The sequence below is a fragment of the Choloepus didactylus genome, chromosome 8 (assembly GCF_015220235.1).
Source record: "Choloepus didactylus isolate mChoDid1 chromosome 8, mChoDid1.pri, whole genome shotgun sequence".
Lineage (NCBI taxonomy): Eukaryota > Metazoa > Chordata > Mammalia > Pilosa > Megalonychidae > Choloepus > Choloepus didactylus.
The window spans coordinates 94,876,019-94,898,421 of NC_051314.1; the positions used below are offsets into that span (position 1 = coordinate 94,876,019).

Genomic DNA, 22,403 nt, shown 5'->3' on the forward strand with positions numbered 1-22,403 from the left:
AAGAGCAGTAGGCAGTAGGTCTGGGGGTCTATCTCTGAATTCTCAGTTTGATTCCACTGATCAATATGTCTATCTTTGTGCCAGTACCATGCTGTTTTGACAACTGTGGCTTTATAATAAGCTTCAAAGTCAGGGAGTGTAAGTCCTCTCACTTTGTTTTTCTTTTTTAGAGTGTTTTTAGCAATCTGATGTATCTTCCCTTTCCAAATAAATTTGCTAACTAGCTTTTCCAAGTCTGCAAAGTAGGTTGTTGGAATTTTGATTGGGATTGCATTGAATCTGTAGATGAGTTTGTGTAGAATGGACATCTTAATGACATTTAGCCTTCCTATCCATGAACATGGAATATTTTTCCATCTTTTAAGGTCCCCTTCTATTTCTTTTAGTAGAGTTATGTAGTTTTCTTTGTGTAGGTCTTTTACATCTTTGGTTAAGTTTATTCCTAGGTACTTGATTTTTTTAGTTGCTATTGAAAATGGTATCTTTTTCTTGAGTGTCTCTTCAATTTGTTCATTTCTAGCATATAGAAACATTACTGACTTATGTGCATTAATCTTGTATCCCGCTACTTTGCTAAATTTGTTTATTAGCTCTAGTAGCTGTATCGTCAATTTCTGAGGGTTTTCCAGATACAAGAGCATATCATCTGCAAACAGTGATAGTTCTACTTCTTCCTTTCCAATTTGGATGCCTTTTATTTCTTTGTCTTGCCGGATTGCCCTGGCTAGCACTTCCGGCACAATGTTGAATAACAGTGATGACGGCGGGCATCCTTGTCTCATTCCTGATCTTAGAGGGAAGGCTTTCAGTCTCTCACCATTGAGTACTATGCTGGCTGTGGGTTTTTCATATATGCTCTTTATCTTATTGAGGAAGTTTCCTTCAATTCCTACCTTTTGAAATGTTTTTATGAAAAAGGGATGTTGGATTTTGTCGAATGCTTTTTCAGCATCTATTGAGATGATCAATTGATTTTTCTCTTTTGATTTGTTAATATGTTGTAATACATTGATGGATTTTCTTATGTTGAACCATCCTTGCATGCCTGGAATGAACCCCACTTGGTCATGGTGTATGATTTTTTTAATGTGTCTTTGGATTCGATTTGCAAGTATTTTGTTGAGAATTTTTGTATCTATATTCATTAAGGAGATAGGCCTGTAGTTTTCCTTTTTTGTAGCATCTTTGCCTGGTTTTGGTATTAGATTGATGTTAGCTTCATAAAATGAGTTAGGTAGTGTTCCATTTTCTTTGATGTTTTGGAAGAGTTTAAGTAAGATTGGTGTCAATTCTGTTTGGAAAGTTTGGTAGAATTCCCCTGTAAAGCCATCTGGCCCTGGGCCTTTATTTGTGGGAAGCTTTTTGATGACTGATTGGATCTCTTTGCTTGTGATTGGTTGGTTGAGGTCTTCTGTTTCTTCTCTGGTCAGTCTAGGTGTTCATATGTTTCCAGGAAATTGTCCATTTCCTCTACATTATCCAGTTTGGTGGCATACAGTTGTTCATAGTATCCTCTTATAATTTTTTTAATTTCTTCAGGATCCGCAGTAATGTCACCTTTCTCATTCATTATTTTATTTATATGGGTCTTCTCTCTTTTTGATTTTGTCAGTCTAGCTAGGGGCTTGTCAATCTTGTTGATCTTCTCAAAGAACCAACTTTTGGTGTTATTTACTCTCTCTCTTGTTTTTTTTTTTTTTCTATCACTTATTTCTGCTTTAATCCTTGTTATTTCTTTTCTTCTACTTGGTTTAGGATTGGTTTGCTGTTCATTTTGTAACTTCTTCAGTTGAGCCATTAGTTCTTTGATTTTAGCTCTTTCTTCCTTTTTAATATATGCGTTTAGTGCTATAAATTTCCCTCTCAGTACCGCTTTTGCTGCATCCCATAGGTTTTGGTATGTTGTGTTCTCATTTTCATTCGTCTCTATATATTTAGCAATTTCTCTTGCTATTTCTTCTTTAACCCACTGATTGTTTAGGAGTGTGTTGTTTAACCTCCAGGTATTTGTGAATTTTCTAAGTCTCTGATGGTTATTGACTTCTAATTGTATTCCATTGTGGTCACAGAATGTGCTTTGAATAATTTCAACTTTTTTTTAAATTTATTGAGGCTTGTTTTATGTCCCAGCATATGATCTATTCTGGAGAAAGTTCCGTGAGCACTAGAGAAGAACGTGTATCTTGGTGATTTGGGATGTAATGTTCTATATATATGTCTGTTAAATCAAATTCATTTATCAGATTGTTTAGGTTTTTAATTTCCTTATTGGTCTTCTGTCTGATTGATCTATCTGTAGGAGAAAGTGGTGTGTTGAAGTCTCCCACAATTATTGTGGAAACATCCATTGCTTCCTTTAGTTTTGCCAGTGTTTTTCTCATGTATTTTGTGGCACCTTGATTGGGTGCATAGACATTTATGATTGTTATTTCTTCTTGTTGAATTGCCCCTTTTATTAGTAGGTAGTGGCCTTCTTTGTCTCTCATAACATCCTTGCATTTAAAGTCTATTTTATCTGAGATTAATATTGCTACACCTGCTTTCTTTTGGCTGTAGCTTGCATGAAATATTTTTTCCATTCTTTCACTTTCAATTTCTTTGTGTCCCTGTGTCTAACATGAGTCTCTTGTATGCAATATATTGATGGTTTATTTTTTCTGATGCATTCTGTGAATCTATATCTTTTGATTGGGGAGTTTAATCCATTTACATTCAACATTATTACTGTGAAGGCATTTCTTGAATTATCCATCTTATCTTTTGGTTTATATTTGTCAGATATATTTTTTCCCTCTCTCTCTTAATGTCCTTTAACATACCCATACTGAATCTCTTTAGTACTGAACCTTTCTCCATCTCTTTCCCTGCTCTTTGTTTCTCTGTCGGTAGGGCTGCCTTTAGTATTTCAAGTAGGGCAGGTCTCTTGTTAGCAGATTCTCTCAGCATTTGTCTGTCTGTGAAAAATTTAAGCTCTCCGTCAAATTTAAGGAGAGCTTTGCTGGATAAAGAATTCTTGGTTGGCAATTTTTCTGTCTCAGAATTTTAAATATGTCATGCCACTTCCTTCTCGCCTCTGTGGTGGCTGCTGAGTACTCACTACTTAGTCTTATGCTGTTTCCTTTGTGGTGAATTGCTTTTCTCTTGCTGCTTTCAGAACTTGCTCCTTCTCTTCAGTATTTGACAGTCTGATCAGAATATGTCTTGGAGTGGGTTTATTTGGATTTATTCTATTTGGAGTTCGCTGAGCATTTATGATTTGTGTATTTATGGTGTTTAGAAGATTTGGGAAGTTTTCTCCAACAATTTTTTGAATACTCTTCCTAGACCTTTACCCTTCTCTTCCCCTTCTGGAACACCAATGAGTCTTATACTTGGACGTTTTATTCTATCTGTCATATCCCTGAAGTCCATTTCAATTTTTTCGATTTTTTTCCCCATTCTCTTTTGTTCTTTCATTTTCCATTCTGTCGTCCTCTAGGTCACTGATTCGCTGTTCAGCTTCCTCTAGTCTTGTACTATGAGTATTCAGAATCTTTAATTTCATCAGCAGTTTATTTTATTTCCATAAGATCGTCCATTTTTTTAGTTACTCTTGCAGTTTCTTCTTTATGCTCTTCTAGGGTCTTCTTCTGTCCTTTATATCCTGCGCCATGCTCTCTTTGTTCGACTTTAGTTCTTTGATTAATTGCTCCAAGTACTGTGTCTCCTCTCATCTTTTGATTTGGGTGTTTGGGCTTGGGTTATCCATATTGTCTGTTTTCTTCATATGCATTAAAATTTCTGTTGTTTTTGACCTCTTGGCATTTGCTTAACTTGATAGGGTTCTTTTAGGATATGTATACTGATTCAAACCCTTATCTCTAATTTGTCAGATCTACAGCTTCATGGAGTACACTTTCTCTAACTAACCAGCAGGTGGCGTCTTCGAGCCGCCTGTTCCCTCAAGCCAGTTCTCCCCCACTTTGTCTTTGTGGTGAGTGGGGGTGTGAGTCTTCTGGGGTCCAATTGCTGCACCAAGCTTGTGTGTGTAGTTGGTGTTGCCCGCCCTGCATATGGGGCGTGTGTCTGAGCGGTTAGGGAGTGGGGGGGAGGGCGGCTTTAATAATAAAATCTCCCAGGTGTTCCTGGAGATTTAAAGCTGTTGCAATAGTCTAATCCTTCAGTTCTGTCTTGCCACAGTTTGTCTCTGCCACTGACCCACAAGTCTTGGGTATTGGGGTATGGTCCCTGGGACTTGCAAGTGTGTCCCTCTTCCAAGCTGTGCACTCCTAGGTACTCTGCTGAGGGATGACTGTACTTCGTCACAGGTGAGCACCATCCCCCAAAGGAGGTTCTTGGCTGCAGGGCTGTGTAGGAGCATTCCCAGTCTGCTGAACGGATGGTTGAATGGAGCGTGTTAATTTCCCCCTTTTCACACAGCTGCCTTCCCAGGTCAGGGACAATTATCTGAGGTTGCGGAAAAGGCTATTTATTGTCCACACCCGATATTGTGGTGTGTGCGTTTGTTGTTGGAAATACTTACCATCACACTGGGTTGTTTGGTGCAGCTCTGGGCTGTGGCACTGGCACTGGGCAGGAGCATTCCCAGCCCACCGGGAAGATGGCTGTAAGGGGATGCCCCTCTTTTCTTGGGAAGTTGTGGCGTTTAGCAGATTTTCTCAGCCACTGGACTTACTGCTTTGTGTCTCAGAGCTCTCAGAACTCTGCTCTTGTGTGGGCCCAAACTGCAAGTCTTTGAGGCTTTCTTTAATGGGCTTCTTAGAGTAATTGTTTTAGAAAAAGATAAAAAGATAAAAATATAGGAAAGAAAAAAAAGAAGGGCCCTCCTTGCAGATCTAATGGTCTATTGAAATGCTAAGAGACAAGGAGATTAGGGCCATTAAGGAACAATCAAGAAAGCAGAGAAAACAGGTCTTCTGACAGGGAAACTTGCCCTCTGGATTTGCATATGAGCCTGACTCTTTGAGCCCTGCCCTTCTGGGTTCTGTGTTCACCAGAACTCCAAAAAGTCTCTGTTTTTATTTTTGGGTTTTTTTTTTTTTTTGCCGTTTTTGCTAGCCCTATCTCCTCTCTGCCGGGCTGACTGCTCCCAGATTCTCCAGTGTCTCATCTCAGTCTGTGTTTGGAGTTTGGATCAGCAGTCTGAGTTTTCAGTAAGAGCCTCAACTGCAGTTCTCCCTCCTCATTCCCAGCACCGACGGCCCCTCCTCCCACGGGACTGAGCCTGGCAGGGAGGGGCATGGGTCCCCTGGCCACAAGAACTACAGATTTCACTGATCTCAGCTGTTCCACGTGTTCGTGCGTGTTGTATGAACTATGCCGAAAGTCAAATTGCTCTGCGGTGTCCGGTCCACGCAGTTCCTGGCTTTTTACCTACTGCCCTGGAGGAGTAACTAAAACCTACACCTCACCACTCCACCCTCTTGCCCCACCCCCCCTCAAATTATATTTTCATACATTGTACGTCTGAAACCATAGATCTATCATTACTTTTTATCCAGTTGCATTTTAGTACCTGTAAGAGGTAGAGTTACATATTAAAAAAACTGCTATATAATAGTACTGGCATTTATCATCACCCATATGATTACTTTTACCAGAGGTCTTTTTTTTCTTGATCCAGTGTCTAGTATCCTTACTCTCAGTTTGAAGAACTCCATTTAACATTGTTTGTAGGGTATGTCTAGTGGCAATGAACTCCCTCAACTTTTAATTGGGAATGTCTAATCTCTCCCTCACTTTTGAAAGTAAATCTCTCTGGCTATGAAATTCTTAAATTTCTCTCCACACTTTTAAGTGTTTCAACCCACTGGCTCCTTGCCTCCATGGTTTCTGATGAGAAATTGGCACTTAATCTGGGACTCCCTTGTATATAACTCATTGCTTTTCTCTTGTAGCTTTCAGAACTCTCTTATCCTTTACATTGGATGTTTAGACTACCATGTGTCTGGGTGCATTTCTCTTAAAGTTTATCCTGTTTGGTATTCTCTGGGCTTCTTGGATGTGCATATTCATATCTTTTGCTAAGATTGGAACGTTTCCTGTCATTATTTCTTTGAATATTTCTTCTGTTCCTTTCTCTACTTTTCCCTCCGGGAATCTTATTAATGGGTATGTTGGTATGCTTGATGGTATCCCACAAGTCTCCTAGGCTATTTTAGCTTTCTGTAATTCCTTTTCCTTTAGGTTCTCAGCCTGACTTGTTTCAGTTGTGTTGTTTTCAGGTTCATTGGTTCGTTCTTCTGCCAGCTCCAGTCTGCTGTTGAAACCTCCCTGGGAGTATTCATTTATTTTCGTCTTCAACTCCAGTAGTTCTGTTTGGTTCCTTTAAAAAATTTCCATCTTCTTCTTTAGATTCTAATATTGTTCATTTGTTTTTTCCTGATATCCTTTCATTCTTTGTATTTTTTTTTTTTATCTACTTGAACATACTGAATATCGTTTTTTAAACGTCTTTGTCCAGTTTGTCCACAGTCTGGTCTTCTTTGTTAATGTTTTCTGGATTTTTATCTTCTTCCTTTTGATGGTCTATCATGTCCCACTTGGTTGTTTTTCTTATAATCTTTTGTTTCATACTGTACACTTTAAAATCTAACTCTGGGATTTAGTTCTTGAGCTGTCTGTTTTTTTTAGTAGCGCTGCAGGAAGAATGAATTTCACTGGTATTTACTGTAATTTACCAGCCTTTTTTTCTTGCTCTTCCTTGCATGCTGCTCAATGTTCTCCTAGACTCCAGTGTTTTAAAATAGTTGGTTCAGACAGTACCTGCCTTTTTAATAGTTGTTGTGGTGGTGGGACTGATTGCTGGAATTTCCTACCATGCCATCTTTCCCAAATCTTATTTCCAGTTCACCAGTCTTAAGGGCTAAGGTTGTGGCCCAAGCCTTTTCCTGAGTTATGTTGTAAGTATAAACTATCTGGAGCCCACCATGAATAAGACATTCCTATCATAAGAAATTACAGAAATTTAGGGGGTATCTCCTAAGAACTTGGGACAAAGACCAACCGAGTTCTTTATTTTACAATAACTGTTGATCCCATCCAGTATTCCTGGATTACTTAATTGTGGATTTGGCTACTTGTTAAAATTGATACTCAAATTAATACTCAATAAATAAGCAAAATCAGTACAGCGCTTTTGTGGTCATGTGTGGACATGTACATAATGGAATACTTGTATGACATGCATGTTACCAGTTGAGGTTGTACTAGGTCTGTCCCTTCCTTTAATCTCTCATACTGTAAACAAGTGTTCTTTCTGTGTTCTCTTTAGTGCCACATTTTTCACTTTTTTTTGCCTTTTTTTTTGATTTCACCATTTAAAATTGCCCTCAAGTATAGTGCTGCAGTATTGTCTAGTGTTCCTAAAGTCAGGAAGCCTTGATGTGCCTTAGGGATTGTTACAGTGCTGTTGACTGTGAGTTCAATGTTAATGAATCAACAATATGTATTACATAGGGTATATTTAAACTGCAACACACATAAAACCATGTTATATACTAATCAGTTGACAAAAATGAGGTGACCAGAGGCTTTCAGGAACCTAACCCTGCCTGCATTCCCCCTAGGGCACTTCTTCAGGATTCAGAATTCAGTGTTCTTGGCAACTTATAGAACATAAGCACTGTGAATAACAATAATTTACAGTATATTTATAGTTTGAGGTTTTTTTCTTCCAAGTTTGGAATAGATTAAAGAATCCTTGAGGAAGAAAATCATAATCTTTAAGTGAAAATCAATCTTCATCATTAAAAGAAGAAAAAAAAGAATGGAATAGATGTGTTACACACATTTGGGAAAGGTTAGGGTAAAAAAGGAGAAGTACTGAAAAATAGAAAAAATAAGTTTTCTTATGGTAAAAAAATAACCAGTATAAAAAAATGTGTTGATGATTAAAAAATAAAATTGACAACAAACAACACTAGAACAGAAATTGCTTGTTTGCTTATCAGACCTAGTCTTACATTTCTGTTTGCCCTATAGGTAGCTTTACTTATGTTTTACAAAATTTGCAAACCCAGCATGTCTAACACCAAGTGTGAAGGAAGGGAGCCCACTCCGTCCTCTGTGTTCCTGCAAAAGAAAGTTTTATTCTACTCATTTCTACAGGTTTTTATAGCATACAAGGTATTTTCCTATGTGACTGTTTTCAGGTATTTCAGGGAGGGTACATTTTTTCTAAAGCCTTAAGGTGTATTTCCATATCTTTAATCTCAAGGGACAATTTCTTTGGGGCTAGATGGGAAACAGCAGGGGCAGGAGACAGGAGCACAGAAGGAGCCCAGCAAGAAGCCGTTATCTAAATTGCTGTCTGCCTTCAGACATGCAAAACTTTGGCCTTTTCCTAGCCTGGTGCTCGCCTTCAGGCTTCCAGAGTTTGGGAAGTGGGCCTGTTGTATAGTTTATCTAGCCAGGGAACTTTCCGTGTCTCCACAACCAAGTTCATCACTCTGTCTTCTTTTGGCCTCTTGAAACTTCCCTTCCAAATTTCCCCATTTCTCTCAGTTTTCCTCCCATTATTGGATCTTCTTTATCTCTGTCCAGGTACACAGCAGGTTGTGTGTTTTTCTTCTTACATGTTGTCAGATTCACTGCTTTGGTTCCATTCCCATGATTAAACATTTATATAGATCTGTATTATTTCATTTCTAGTTTGATGTGGTAGTTTTCTAGCTTGTCTTCTGATTCCAGTCTCTCCTCTGACAAGTTCAACTAATTGTTGGTTTTGCCTCCCCTAAGAGGAGAGTATTTATTGAGGATTTATTAAGAAAAAAATTGAGTTTATTTTGCTCTTACTACTGAGAGTATAGCACTTATCAGGAATCTAGATTTCTAATAACTAGTTAAAAAATAAATTACTAATTTTTTTACTCAACCTCATGGTTTTATGAAGGAAATCATGCTCTACTAGTATACTTTCATTTTCAAAGTGATGAGCCATATAAAAAGGGGAAATGATTCTAAGGAAGTTTTGGAGAGATAAAATCTGTTTAATATGAAAAAATTCTTGGCAGCAGTTGGATTGTAAGATTAATACAATTGGAGAATTATGATTATCCTCTTCCCTCACATAAAACTGGGATTGAGCTGTTAAGGAATAGTGTCACATAATGGGTGGGTACCAACCTGGAGACTAATGCTGGGAGCATAGGGGTGTGGTTGATCATGTTATATAATATTCTTACTGAACTACAGCACAATAATCATGTTCCTGATATTCTTCATGGTATGAGAATTCTTGACTGAGCTATTAAGATCTTATGGAAAAACAGAATTGGCATACTGAGGTCATTAATGAACCTTGTAAAGCCTTTATAAATATTAACCTTTACTTAAAGGCAGCAGTAAATAAAGGCAGTATAAATAAATTTTATACATCTTTTTCCATTTTGTTTATTCTACATACTTTTCAAGATTTCTATGCTAGGTTAAAAATAATGTAAACTCATTTTAATATTTTATTGCAGTTCATTTGAAATAATTTACATTTTGGTAAATTCATTTTGCATTAAATTTTGGGATGGAGGGAGTGTTGCAGTACAAAAAGCAATAAATGAAATTGTGAAAGTCGTATTACATTATGGAAGGAAAGGACTCAGAGATCCATGACACTTTGTGAGACAAAATGTTGATTATATTTCAGTTACAGCATTTTTAATTTTTCTATTCTGGAGTGATTCTCACTTCAAGAAAACAAATCTTTTCCCAATCCTTCCACACCTTTGGGCTTTCTTTCTCTTTCTGTATCCCATTTAACCAAAAGAGAAATTAATCCCTAGTGCTATTACTTTTTCAAAAGTACTTGTTTCTTCTTTCTAGTGAGTGAGTAATCCAGGCTAATCAGTAAGCTTAGTGGCAGTGCCCCTTTTCTGAAATACCATCTCCTTTCCTTATTAAATGTCATTCATTCATTCTTCAGCAAATATTCATTGATTGTCTTTTCAGTACTGTGTTAGGTACTAGCTATACAGTGGTGCATAAAGTTGATAACTGTCCCTGTCATTGTGGAGTTTATAGCCTAGAAGAGGAGACAAAGTTAAAATTGCAACTCCCTCCCCAGTACTCCCTGTGTTCCTTAACATGCTTTATTGTTCTTCATAGCACTTAACATCTAATACCCTGTATAGTTATTTTGTTTGTTTTTCTTTGATTCCACCCACAGAATGTAAGCTACATGAGGGCAAGGATTTTTATGTGTTTTGCATAAGGAATAATTATTGATTGAGAAGTGAGGAAGGCATATCTTATCAGCCATATCCCCTTGATTCTGTTTCTTCAGCCTGTCTTAAATAGCCACACTACTCCTTCCTTATTTAAAGTCCTTTTTATTTCTTGCCTGTTTTTTACATATGTTTTTTTAATTAGAAAAGTTGTGGGTTTACCGAACAATCATGCATAAAAGTACAGGATTCCTATATACCACCTTATTATTAACACCTTGCATTGGTGTGGTACATTTGTTACAATTGATGAAAGCACATTTTTATAATTGTACTATTAACTGTAGTCCATAGTGTAACTTATGGTTCACTGTGTAGTGCAGTTCCATGGATTTTTAAAAAATATTTTTATTCTATTACCGTATATACAACCTAACATTTCCCTTTTTAATAACATTCAGATACATATTTCAGTTCTGTTACATTTACAGTGTTTTGCTACCGTCACCACCATCTTACCAAAACATTTCCATTGTTCCAAATAGGAACTTTGTCCATTTTAAGCCTTACTGACTCCCTGTTAAGCCTGTTCTATTAAAGTAGCTTCCTAAAGACATCTGCCTGTCTGTAATATCTTTCCCCTTTAGGCTTTGCTGCCAGTAATCTTTTATCTTTGTAAAATTCAAGTCTGAATTTCTTCAGTGGCCTCCCAGCATTTAAGGGTAAATCAGACTCCTCAGCTTTTCATTATTTGTCCTTTTCCTGTCAGCCTTGATTTTTGTCATTTATGTGTCACTCCTTGCTCTCTATTTCATACTTTATGCTTCCATATTACCAATACTCACCAAATAATTGCACTTCTTCAAGCTTCTTTTCAAGCCTCTGGACCAGAGTCATCAGCATAACCTGAAAATTGTAAGAAATGCAAATTCTTGGGCTCCATGTATAGGCCTACCTAATCCCCAACTCCGTGAGGCATGGCTAAAGGAGCTAAACAATCCCTCTGAGTGATTTTTATGAACCTTCAAGTTTGAGAACTAATCTTAATCCTTGTCTTTTTTAAAGATCATTCCTTAACAAGCTCAGCCATTAATTACCTTGCTTTCAATATCACTTCCATTTGTATGATTCTTAATCTGCATCCCTAACCCTCATGTTTGTGTCAGTCCCACTTTTTAAACTGTGTATTTAACATCTTTCCTTAATATCCTTCCAGTATTTCAGTAAGCCTTAAAATTCATTATCCATGTTTTACATATTTCTTGTTTCCTCTAAGCCATGCAACATTGAATCTTAGATTGCTCAGTATTTTCTCATTATTTTCTATTTTGGCTTGCTCTAGAGGAAGAAGAACAAAAAAAGATTTGAAAAAAATTCTAACCCAAAGAGGGTCACTCACGATTTTTAAGGCAATAACGTTGCCATTGTTTTTAGACTGTTTGTTAAAAGTTATTTTTATCTTCCTCGCTCTTTTCTCCCCTGCCATACACTCTATTCCCCCTTCTTGCTGCTTTCAAGACATTAGAGATTCTTGACATCAGCTGCCCAAATTCCAGCATAGAGCTGGAGAAGTCCCTGACTTCTGTCTGGGCCAGTACAATGAGTGACAGCTTGTACTAGCACCAAAGTTTGAAGTTAGGCAGTATTTCAGATACACTGGTTCAGTTTTTGCAGTAGGTTCTCAATATTTTTTGAATGAATAAGTGAGTAGTTAGGCAAGTGTCAAAGGACTGGACAGGTCTCCAGGATCAAAAATGCATAGTGAGGTTGTGGCTAGAGAGATAAGGAACCTCAAGGATTTGAGCAATAAGGGTTGAGAAATTTTTCAACTTAGTAAATGTTAATTAGATAAATAAATGAAAGGCTTTAAAGGAAACATCAGATATTTACTACTCTGAAGAAGAAGGGATGAATTAAATGTTATTTCAGTGTAAAGTTTCAATTTTAAAAAGAATCCATGTTTGTTTATATGTGTATTTCCCTGTAAGCATTTAGTTTGATAAATATTTTTAATAATTTCTCATGTTGATTTATGTAACAGATATCTAACGGTTTGACCATATATCTTGGGCTATAAATTTTAACTGTTATCATAGTTTGTTCTATTTCTGTTATAACAGGAAAGACAATGATATAAATTTATGTTAAATTGTTCATCTGATTTTTCCTTACAAGAGGAAATTTTTTACTTGAAAATCATAATATATATCTATTCTCTCATAATAACAGCTATTCTTATAGAGAACATACATTCTTAATTTATAATAATAAAAGCTTTTTTTTAACGTGCACACAGGAAACCTCGACCTGTCTCCCAGTTGGTTGCACAGCAGGTTACTCAGCAATTTGTGCCCCCTACACAATCAAAGAAAGAGAAAAAAGATAAAGTAGAAAAAGAAAAAAGTGAAAAGGAAACAACTAGCAAAAAGAACAGTCATAAGAAAACCAGGTAAATTTGAAGAGTGTTTTATGGCATTTTTGAAATAATAAAATTAACCATTTAACATTCTCCTTTACCATTTATATACTCATATACAAAGTGGAAGTAAAATATTTCATTTCCTTTCTTATAAGGTATCATGAAAGTTTTTTTCTGATTCTGAAAGGTATATTAGAATTTAAACACAGAGGCCAGATGTATAAGCTTAAATGTGAGGATGCATTTTTTTTTTTAAAAACTAGACTAAAAGATGTTAGTGCTAGAACTATCTTTTTTTTTTTTTTAAATTCATAATGCCAGGAGTATTTTACTAAAAACATGTAACATGTATGTGTGAGCTTTAACCAATCAAAATTGTCATGGGTCTGTCAGAATAGACAATCATGATCACTTATCATTACATATCAGTGGAATATCAGACATGTATATAGCTCAACCTTAGCTTTTATCAACTTCCTCTGTGTCCTCTGTAGTGCAACTCTTCTATTGCTGTTCTTAACTTTTATTTTAATAAAATTGAAAATCTGTGTGCAAAATTATGAGATTGCTATAACAGCCCAATTACGAGTCCAGTACTCTTCAGGGTACCACAGTTTTTGTCACATTGAAGGTGGTTCATGAGTGATTGGTTTGATCAGTATTAATGGTTTGCAACAGTTATATTTTTTGTGGCTGGTTATACATGAATCTAGAGCTTTAAACATAGATATATTAATTTTGTTACTTTTACTTAATTTATCATTATATGCACATTTGGTAGAGGGAAGAGCTAGCTTAAAATTTTATCATCTTTTGTCTTTAGGCCAAGATTGAAAAATGTGGATCGGAGTAGTGCTCAGCATTTGGAAGTTACCGTTGGAGATCTAACAGTCATTATTACAGACTTTAAGGAGAAAACAAAGTCACCACCTGCATCTAGTGCTGCTTCTGCAGATCAACACAGTCAGAGTGGTTCTAGCTCTGATAACACAGAAAGGGGAATGTCCAGGTCATCTTCACCCAGAGGAGAAGCCTCATCATTGAATGGAGAGTCTCATTAAAGTTTATTTTCTCCAATTTCTTAGTCACTTCTGTCATACCATGCAAATATACAGATTATGCCAAGAAGTACCACATTTTCATGACAACTGTTCATGCACAATCTATAATTTGAATTTTACATAAAATAGAAATTTTTTAGAACTTATTAGATTTTATTGCAGTCTATGCCTACCAGACATTTCCAGACTTAACATTTTGGTCTTTACAGTTAAAGGTGCCATGAAAATGTGGTTGAATTATTCATTATGCAGTGTTATTGGTAAGTCTATTTTCACTTTTAGTTTAGTGAATTCTAACACATAATTCTTGAATTCTCTACTATTGGCATGTAACGAATTAAAGTTTTTATAACATAGTTCAAGCTGCCTAAATATGTATTATTTGAGAATTGTGAACAGATAGTTATATGTATACAAGTCAAAGATCAACTTAATCGGTTATTGCTGCAACAGGATTTTTTTTATGGTTATTCTCTTAAATACACCTGCTGGTACTTGGTGTGGTTAAATAGAAAATTGTTATTAAATAAAGAATTTGTATGAAACTTTGCCAATGTCTTGGACACATTTTACTAAATTATTGTTCCTGAATTATGTTTCTGGCTTTTATTCTTTTTTTTTCTTTTCTTTTTTGTGCTTATTTTACAAAACATTCATTTATTGTAATGTTTACTAGAAGACTAGTAACTAAAACATTGATTGTTTAGCTTTATAATTCAGGTTTAGTGCTACTGTCATTGAACACTGGTATTTTCTGTATTATTATAAAACTACAGAAATAATTATAAGCATTTGGCAAAAACAGAAAAGAAACCTGCTATATTTTAAAGGCTGCAATTTTGGAAAAGCTTTAATTTAATGCTAGTGTTATCACTGTTTCCTTGCCCCCAAATTATTCAGGATCATAGATGTATGAACCTAATTAATTCAATAATGGGAATACAGACTGTTGCACAGAACTGAAATAACTAATCTTAAATTAGTTTAATTGGCCTCTTATTAAATATAACAATCCTTATCAAAATCATAGTGCCCTATTTTCAATACCACTGTCAGTTTATGCATTTATCAATATCCTGAAATAAAAGTATTTACAGCCCAATTCACTGTTTATGTAAAATTACCAATAAAATATTTTTATGACTACACATTTTGCATTTTTGTTTAAAACTAATAAGTGTTCTGTGTTGTATTTAAAAGTCCAACCTAGAAACCGCACAGTGCTTCTTAAATTCTCTTAGGGTCTCCTGTTTTTCTTAGCCATTTGCTTATTATATATCCACCTATAGGAGACTTCTGGAATGTAAACTCACTTAAAAATATAACGTGGATACAAAATATCACAAAAAGACATCATGATAGCATTTGAAGGAAAAAAAACCTGTAGACCCTAACAGTTGTGATATTTGGTGGTTTCACATGATAATGTAATTTTCTGTTTAATTGCAGTACTTTTTATAGGCATAATGGTACTGTCTTTTTTGTAAGATGCTAGTTGTGAAATACAGTTAATTGCATATAGTAAAAGTCTGTGATTAAAACATATACCTCATTCTTTAGTGTTATTAAATGAAAAATTAAAATTTGTGTTTTATTTTATACGATGCTTTCAATGGAATATCAATTAACTGGTTAAGTTACATTATTTTAAAATAAGAAAGTTTTGTCTTATTTTCTCTATTTTTCACGTTTCAAATGTTTTTATATTATTCATTTTTGGAGATAGTAAAAACTACAAATATTAATTGTAATAGGGAAGATATTCTAATTTTTAAGTCAAAACTATGCTTTGAAGGCACTGTGTCTTCTGATTATGATTGAATACTTTCAGGATGTATTATATATGTATTGCACAAGAGAGGAAAATTTGATAGGAAATGGAATTTTACCTGAATGGGGCATACTCATCTTTCTATAGGAGGGAAGACAGTATAGCATAGAGATTGAGTGCTAACATCTATAAAAATGGGGACAATGATAATCATATTGAATTTGTAGGGTTATTGGGAGAATTAAATAACAGTCCATGTACAGTCCTTAACAATTGCCCAACACATACTGGATGTTGAATAAACATGAACCTTTACTTACATCATAGGTAAAATCCCATTACAAAAATACAAAAATGTTTTCATAACAAAAATTATTTCCGTGCCCTCTTGATGACCTAAAGAAATAGTGTTTTATTAATTAGTTTGCAGTGAATTTTCTACATCAAATGTTCTCTGTGGTCCCAGGCCAGCTATCCTTCTATAATTAAAGAATGTGATGTTATACACTATGAGACAGAAGAAATGAACTGACTAGTTTGAAATCTTGTTTTCCTTTCATTAGTCACAATTATCTTCACCTGCCTTCATTTCACCTTCCTCAAATGCACTTTCCCCAGGAACACGGATCCAAATTCCATACATACTTATACCTAATGTTAACATAAGCAAAAAGATTCAGAGCTTTGGCTTAGAGTACATTTTTAGCTCTGTTTCATGAATTTATCCTGTGGTTTTAATGGTTAGTTCTTTTAACCAAATTCCATACAAAAAGAGAATTTGGGTGTTTTTCAGAGTTTACCGCCTTATTTTGATATAAGCAAGAGTGAAGCTGTAATTTAAGGCATACAAGAATACATACTCTTAAGACTTTTTGTATTACACAGTGGAAATAGTTAACTTAAAAGTTTTATTTTTATTAAATGCTTTCCTAAAATTATAGTGATGATAGTAGACAGGTGAAAACGTTGAAAAAAAGAAAAACCTCAGGTTTTCTAAGGTAACATTAGATAAAAAACCTTATTGCCTAAAAGAATGTAGTTTCTGCATATTTTATATGTATTATGGTAAATGGTCAAGGAGTTTTCATTCTAACCAAAGATCTTATTTTACTTTTTTTTCTTGGTCTCCAACATCTCTTTTCCAGAAGTTTTTAAAGACCTGATGTAGGAACCTGGGGTAGTTTGTAAGCCACTGATAGAAATTTCTGTACAGTACTTTGATAATGAAGTGTAAAGAGAAAAGTGTGTGTGTGTGTGTAGAGGATAACCATAAAATAATGCTTTGCTCTGACTTATTGGCACTCCTGTCCCCCTTCAGTTGTCCAGAACAAATGTAGAAAAACTGAAGTGCAGAAGAGCCATTCATTACAAAAATAGTTGAGTAGAATCAAAACACAAGGTTACAGAATATAGGATGTAACTGATCATTTTGTGAAACTAGAGGAAAAGAATGCCTTTCACTGATTTTTGAAGGCAATGAAAGATAAGTCCCAATAATATCAAAGGCAAGGAAGGCAGACAAGGGAAAAAAAATGAGGGAAGAGGAGGAAAAAGAAAGCAAAAATAGTCACAAAAATTAGAAATGGGGGCATTGTGATGCAATCTAGATGATAATAGGGAAAAATCACAAGGAAAGAAGAGAGAAAATAAATAGAACTTAGCCCCTGATGACATTTTTAAAACATGCAAAATAAATCATCCTTATAATGACTGTCATTAATTAAAGCTTAAGTTGTGTTTTAGTACACTGTACTAGGGGAGTAATATGTGTAATATTTTAGAACAATTTTCATCAAAAGTAATTCCTTTAAGAAGCTGTCATAGGGAAGTTTTACCTTGTTCTATAAATACTACTTTCCAGAATGCACAACTCCACTAGCCCAGATAATTTAAATGTTATGTTTTTGATGTATTGATTGGGTTTTGTATTTAAACAGTGCAACATTCCTGCCTTTATAGAATGGGCCAATTCTGGAGTATAAGAAATGCCATAGTAAGACCAGATGCTTCTGAGGAAAAAAAAATCAAGTAGAGCTCTGGGTGGTTTCAGTGTTCTGGGACGGGTTTCGTGTTCTGAATCTTTTTTTTTTTTTTCATCATTGGGAGTTGTAGACTGTAGTAATTTTTCTGTTCTAAGTCTGCTTTAGTTCAATATAATTTACCTCAATCTAGGTTTTCTTTATATTGATAATATTCAATTCAGTGAAAATTTATTGAGTATCTTTTGTGTGCCAGGCACTCTATTAGGGGTTGGTTACAAAGTGGACAAAAATGTGGACTCTGCTCACAAGGAACTCATAACTTAAGAGGCGAAAGCTATAATAAAAAATTACAATGTGATCATTGTAATAATATGTTTAAGATAAAAATGTAGCAGAGGAGGAGGGAGTGCTTGCTGCCTTTTTGTTTTTAAAAACACATCTAGGCCTAGGCATGCACTCCAAGTCCACACTGAAAATGTTAGGACTTGATCTTGGTTCTTACAGCTGATAATGCTGGGTGTCATCAGTTTTAGCCAGTTGCTAATTGATTACTCCAAAATTTTCAAAAGTTTCAGGCTTTAAGCCATGTAATGTGAAAAAATTTATTTTCCTATATAAATTTTTTTAAAACCAAGAAAACGAATGAGGTCTGCGCTGTTGCCTTTTTGTAAAGATATTGAGGAAACAGTATATTACAACAGTGTCCCCTCTTTGAAGATCGAAATGAGAAATTTGTTTGGATCTGTTTTAAGAAAACTTTTACTTCAACTGAGAAACCAATTTGCCTTTTCCCTATGGACAATGCAAATCATAAATTGATCCTCCTTAGCTATTGCTTTAATCATGAGAAATCTCAGAGCCAATTTTTGGGCTCAATTTTAGTAATTGTGTAGTCTCTATGAACTGCATGCCTATATTATAATCTCTTATTCTTGATCTTGTATCTATATTCTTTCAGATTCTGATTTTTATCTGTTTATATTTTCCTTGTGTTTTTATAAGTTGCCTCACATACCTTGTGTAAATAAGGTTAAATAGTAATATATATTTTTTTAATGTAAAAAAATTGCTTTATTTCAGGGTGTGAGGACGAGAATCAAGAACTTTTAGGGGCAAGGACCCAGAGCAATGGGTTCCTCTCCAACTGGAATTCTAAGAGGTGGAAATGATACATGAGTCCTGGCAGGTTGCAAGATTACTTCTAGGGTTAAATCTGCTGACCCAAATAGGGAGTTTGGATGAAAAATATCCTTTCATCTTCCTTCTTCCCTTAACCCCTTTAGCAAGAAAATTTAGAAACTAAACAGGGAACCAAGACTTACTAGCAACTTTGTCATGTGTGTTACTTACATTATCTTTTTTAATTCACAGTAATCACAACAATGAAATGGGCCTGCGTTTACTTCTGTGATCAGCAAGGATGACAAGAGTTGGAAGACTATTAACTAGTTTGGGAGAAGAATCCCAAAAGACAAGAAAAATGATTAGAGAAAGCATTTAAAAAAACAAAAGGAGGATGAGTCCCTGAACTAACTATAGGGAAGAAAATAAGAGTGATCTGGTGGTATGCCCAAGAGGTAGTTTTAATCTTTGATAAAAGAAAATTAAAAAGCTTCTATTTTCAGCATAAAATATTGACTTTATTAAAAATGCATAAATGTCAAAATAAAAAACCATATAAAATACAACAGGAACTGCTTAGTGATGGAAATTCTGTATAGAAAGCAATGTGGGATAACGATTCTGAATTTAGTTTTCAGCTAAGCACTGGACTTCTGAAGTGTGGTAGTATAAGAATTTTTAATTTTTTTAGCCTTCAATTTTTGGGAAACTGGGCTCAGGATAGCCTTATTATAATCCTGAGTCCTGATTGAAGGCAGGTTTTGGAGAATTTGTGCATGTGTGTTTTGATTCTAATTTTCCCCATGCCTAAATTTCCCTGCAAATCTAGCTTTTTATTTTACTGACAGTATTTTTTAAATAACAGATTTTAATCTAGTGTAGTAATGAGAATAGAGGGTTCCTGAAGATAGAAAGAGGAAGAAAGACAGGGGAGTTGATAACTATATTCCTTAATTTCTCCTCCCTACTTTACCCCCTACATCCTCTCCCTCCATGGATGGAAATGCCAGTTAAATTCTGAGATCATATAGTAGCTAACATGTCTGCTGCCTCTTTTTTTTTTTTTTTTTTTTAATCTTATGAGTTACACCCGAATTTTTTTAGAATGAAGAGAATCATTAAATTTACTCTTCAACAGTACTGCTTGACTCTTTTTACACATTTAATGGTCTGAATGGACACTTAAAATGAAATACTTTTTTGTTGTTCAAATAAACTGTATGATTTTCCCATCTTTCCTCCAGTCCAGCAAGGGCTCTCAGAATTAGACTGTGGAAAATGGGGAAATTTTACTAGAGGCCAACTGGAAGAGAGAATGATTCTTATTTTTGGTCTGAGTTTTTGACTCTTTGTGCTGTGCAACTAATTTCACTCGTATTTCTCTGTAAATTTTGTTTTTATCGCCAATACCAGTCTAAGGTTTTCACTTAATACTGATTTCTTCCTTTTTGCTTTCACTTCTAATTTCCATCACTTAGTTTAGTTATTTATAAATTCGTAGTGGGATAGCATGGTGTAATGGAAAAAATAAACAAGATTTCCATTTGGATCTACATTATTTGTGATCTGTCTCTTGGCCAAGTTAATGAACTTTGTTTTGTAAAAGAATAGAAACACATCTACTTCATAGGAATGTCATAATGATTAATTTAGATTATATTGAGACCTTTATCAAATGAAAGTTATATAAAAGTTTTTTAACCTTATTCTGAAAAGGCACAGAATTTAACTCTTTCCCATATCATGTCCTTTTTTTTTTTTTAAAAAATTTAAAGAATCAAGTACTCAAAGCTAGAAAGTGGGAAGGAAATTCTTAGCAGGACTCTAAATCTGCTTTACAGTGATTTAAAGAAGACCCATTAAATTTAAAACACCCATTAAATGAATGACTATATATCCAATATGGGGAGGGGCAGAGGAAAATCATGATTAATCTTTTAAATTTAAGATTTGGATTATCCTGTATCAGAGAATTTTCCAGATCATGAAAGTCTCTGTCTCCATAATTTAAACAACAACAATATTGTTACTCTTAAATTTCGTTTCCTCCACCTAAATTTATCTTTCTAATAGGGTGAAGGGTAAATAAACTTCGGTTAAAAACTTGGATACAGCCAGCCCATAGTTTGAACTTTGGAATAGCTGACCAAAGGAATTAAGAGGCTGGTCTAAAGAGGGAAAAATAAGTTTAGGAATACCTACTTAAGTATGTACATACAGTCAATGAAAGAAAAGCCTAATTATTAGGACATGGAGTTATTTTTATTTAAATAGTCATTTAAATAATTAACATTAATTTTAGTAATATCAAATTATGTGGGAGTTTGGAAATGATCAGAAATGGATGTTAGCATGCACATAACTATACTACAAGATAACCAGTTAAGACTGTGTGTGGGTAATACAAAAATCATTTCTATGTTGGGAGCCCTTACATACTTTTTCAACAGAATCTCCTTTTTAATTTCAAGATTAAAAGGAACCTAAAGAGATGAGGATGGTCCAGAACTCTGATGTCAAGTAAATGAATGATGATTCTTCCAGATATGCTCTTTCCATAAATTGTTACAGAAATGAAAACTGCTTGGCTTCCCTTTGTGCCATTCCAGTATTTTAACAATCTGTGGGTCAGGAAGCTATTCTTCATTTTTACTCCTTTTAGTTTTTTTTGTTGTTGGAATAGAGAATAATTGTAGTTAGCATCTTTTTAAATTAAACATCCTTTATCTGAGTACTAGCTCTTACTCTTGTTTCTTGGTATCATATTCTGCAACTTTCTCAGAAACTTTTTCCATTCCTATATTTTTATAGATCTCTGTACCCTGCTAAGTTTATTGTCATTTCTCTGAGAATTGTAAGGTAGAGTGGAAGAACTGACTTAGTTTTCTCGATTTTACTTGCCTGTCTCCCCTTTGAGGGCACTACACACTTTTATTTCTGAATACTCTGCATCAAGCCTCTTGTCTGGCATGTGGAATGTATTCAATAAATGTTTATTGAATGAATAAATGTATGTTTTTATTTACACAATTTGATAGTATACTAGTTTTCATTGGTTAAGATATTTAATCCTTATAGAACAGGAAACTGAGGCTTAAATTTGTTTAGTGACTTTCGCATGGTTACAGAGCCACCACTTTTGGTGTAGAGATTCCAAATGGAGAGCTACTACGTTACACACCATTTTCCCACCTTGTTTCTCACATCCAAAGTTTTCAAAGCCCCAAATGCATTTGCGTTTTGAACAGTTTAACAGCATAATTTCTTGCCATGAAATGTGTGTGTGTGTGTATAAAGCCTCCTTTTTCTCACTTTTTGGCAGAGAAACTGTTCTCTGCCTCCAATCTGTCATCTCTCTTCTCTGCCCCTCACTAGAATCTACTCTAGAAAATACAAATGTGATCATGTTACTTTCTTACTTAAAAACCCCTCAATGGTTCCCCATTGTCTGCCAGCTTAAGTTCCAACTCAATGCTTGGTACTCAAATATCTGGCCTCTTCTACTCAAATATCTATGGCTCACTTCTGGTCATATCATTCATATATCCTCTCTTGTATTCTCTTAGCTGGTGGTAACAAAATTCCCACAGGCTGGAAGAATTACCTCCTTTATCCCACCCAAGACTCAAAGGCCACCTTTGCTATGAATTCTCGACCACACCCGCAAATACTGATTGCTCCTTTGTGTGTGGTGTGTGCATCTAGACTTACAAAGTTATATCAGAATGTCCGTATCGTTGTACTGAATTTACAAGTATCCACTCTCCCACACCACAACCCTACTAAACTTCTTGGCACACAATGATGCTCTATGGCTGGTACAAACAATAACTATTACAGAAATTTAGAAGCTGGGAAAGGCTTTGCTGAGAAATGGGACCTGAAAAG

At 35.0% G+C, this 22,403-nt stretch overlaps 1 protein-coding gene across 3 annotated transcripts in view; it reads left to right on the forward strand.

The window, feature by feature from the left end:
* Positions 1-15,192, forward strand: part of YAF2 (YY1 associated factor 2) — a 114,304-nt gene extending 99,112 nt beyond the window's left edge. For all 3 annotated transcript variants that reach the window (XM_037846608.1, XM_037846606.1, XM_037846607.1), the window contains 2 exons: positions 12,457-12,609; positions 13,403-15,192. In XM_037846608.1, the coding sequence (XP_037702536.1) occupies positions 12,457-12,609; positions 13,403-13,640 (391 nt within the window). In that variant the 3' untranslated portion in view covers positions 13,641-15,192. The remainder of the gene's footprint in view (positions 1-12,456; positions 12,610-13,402) is intronic.
* Positions 15,193-22,403: the final 7,211 nt, after the last annotated feature.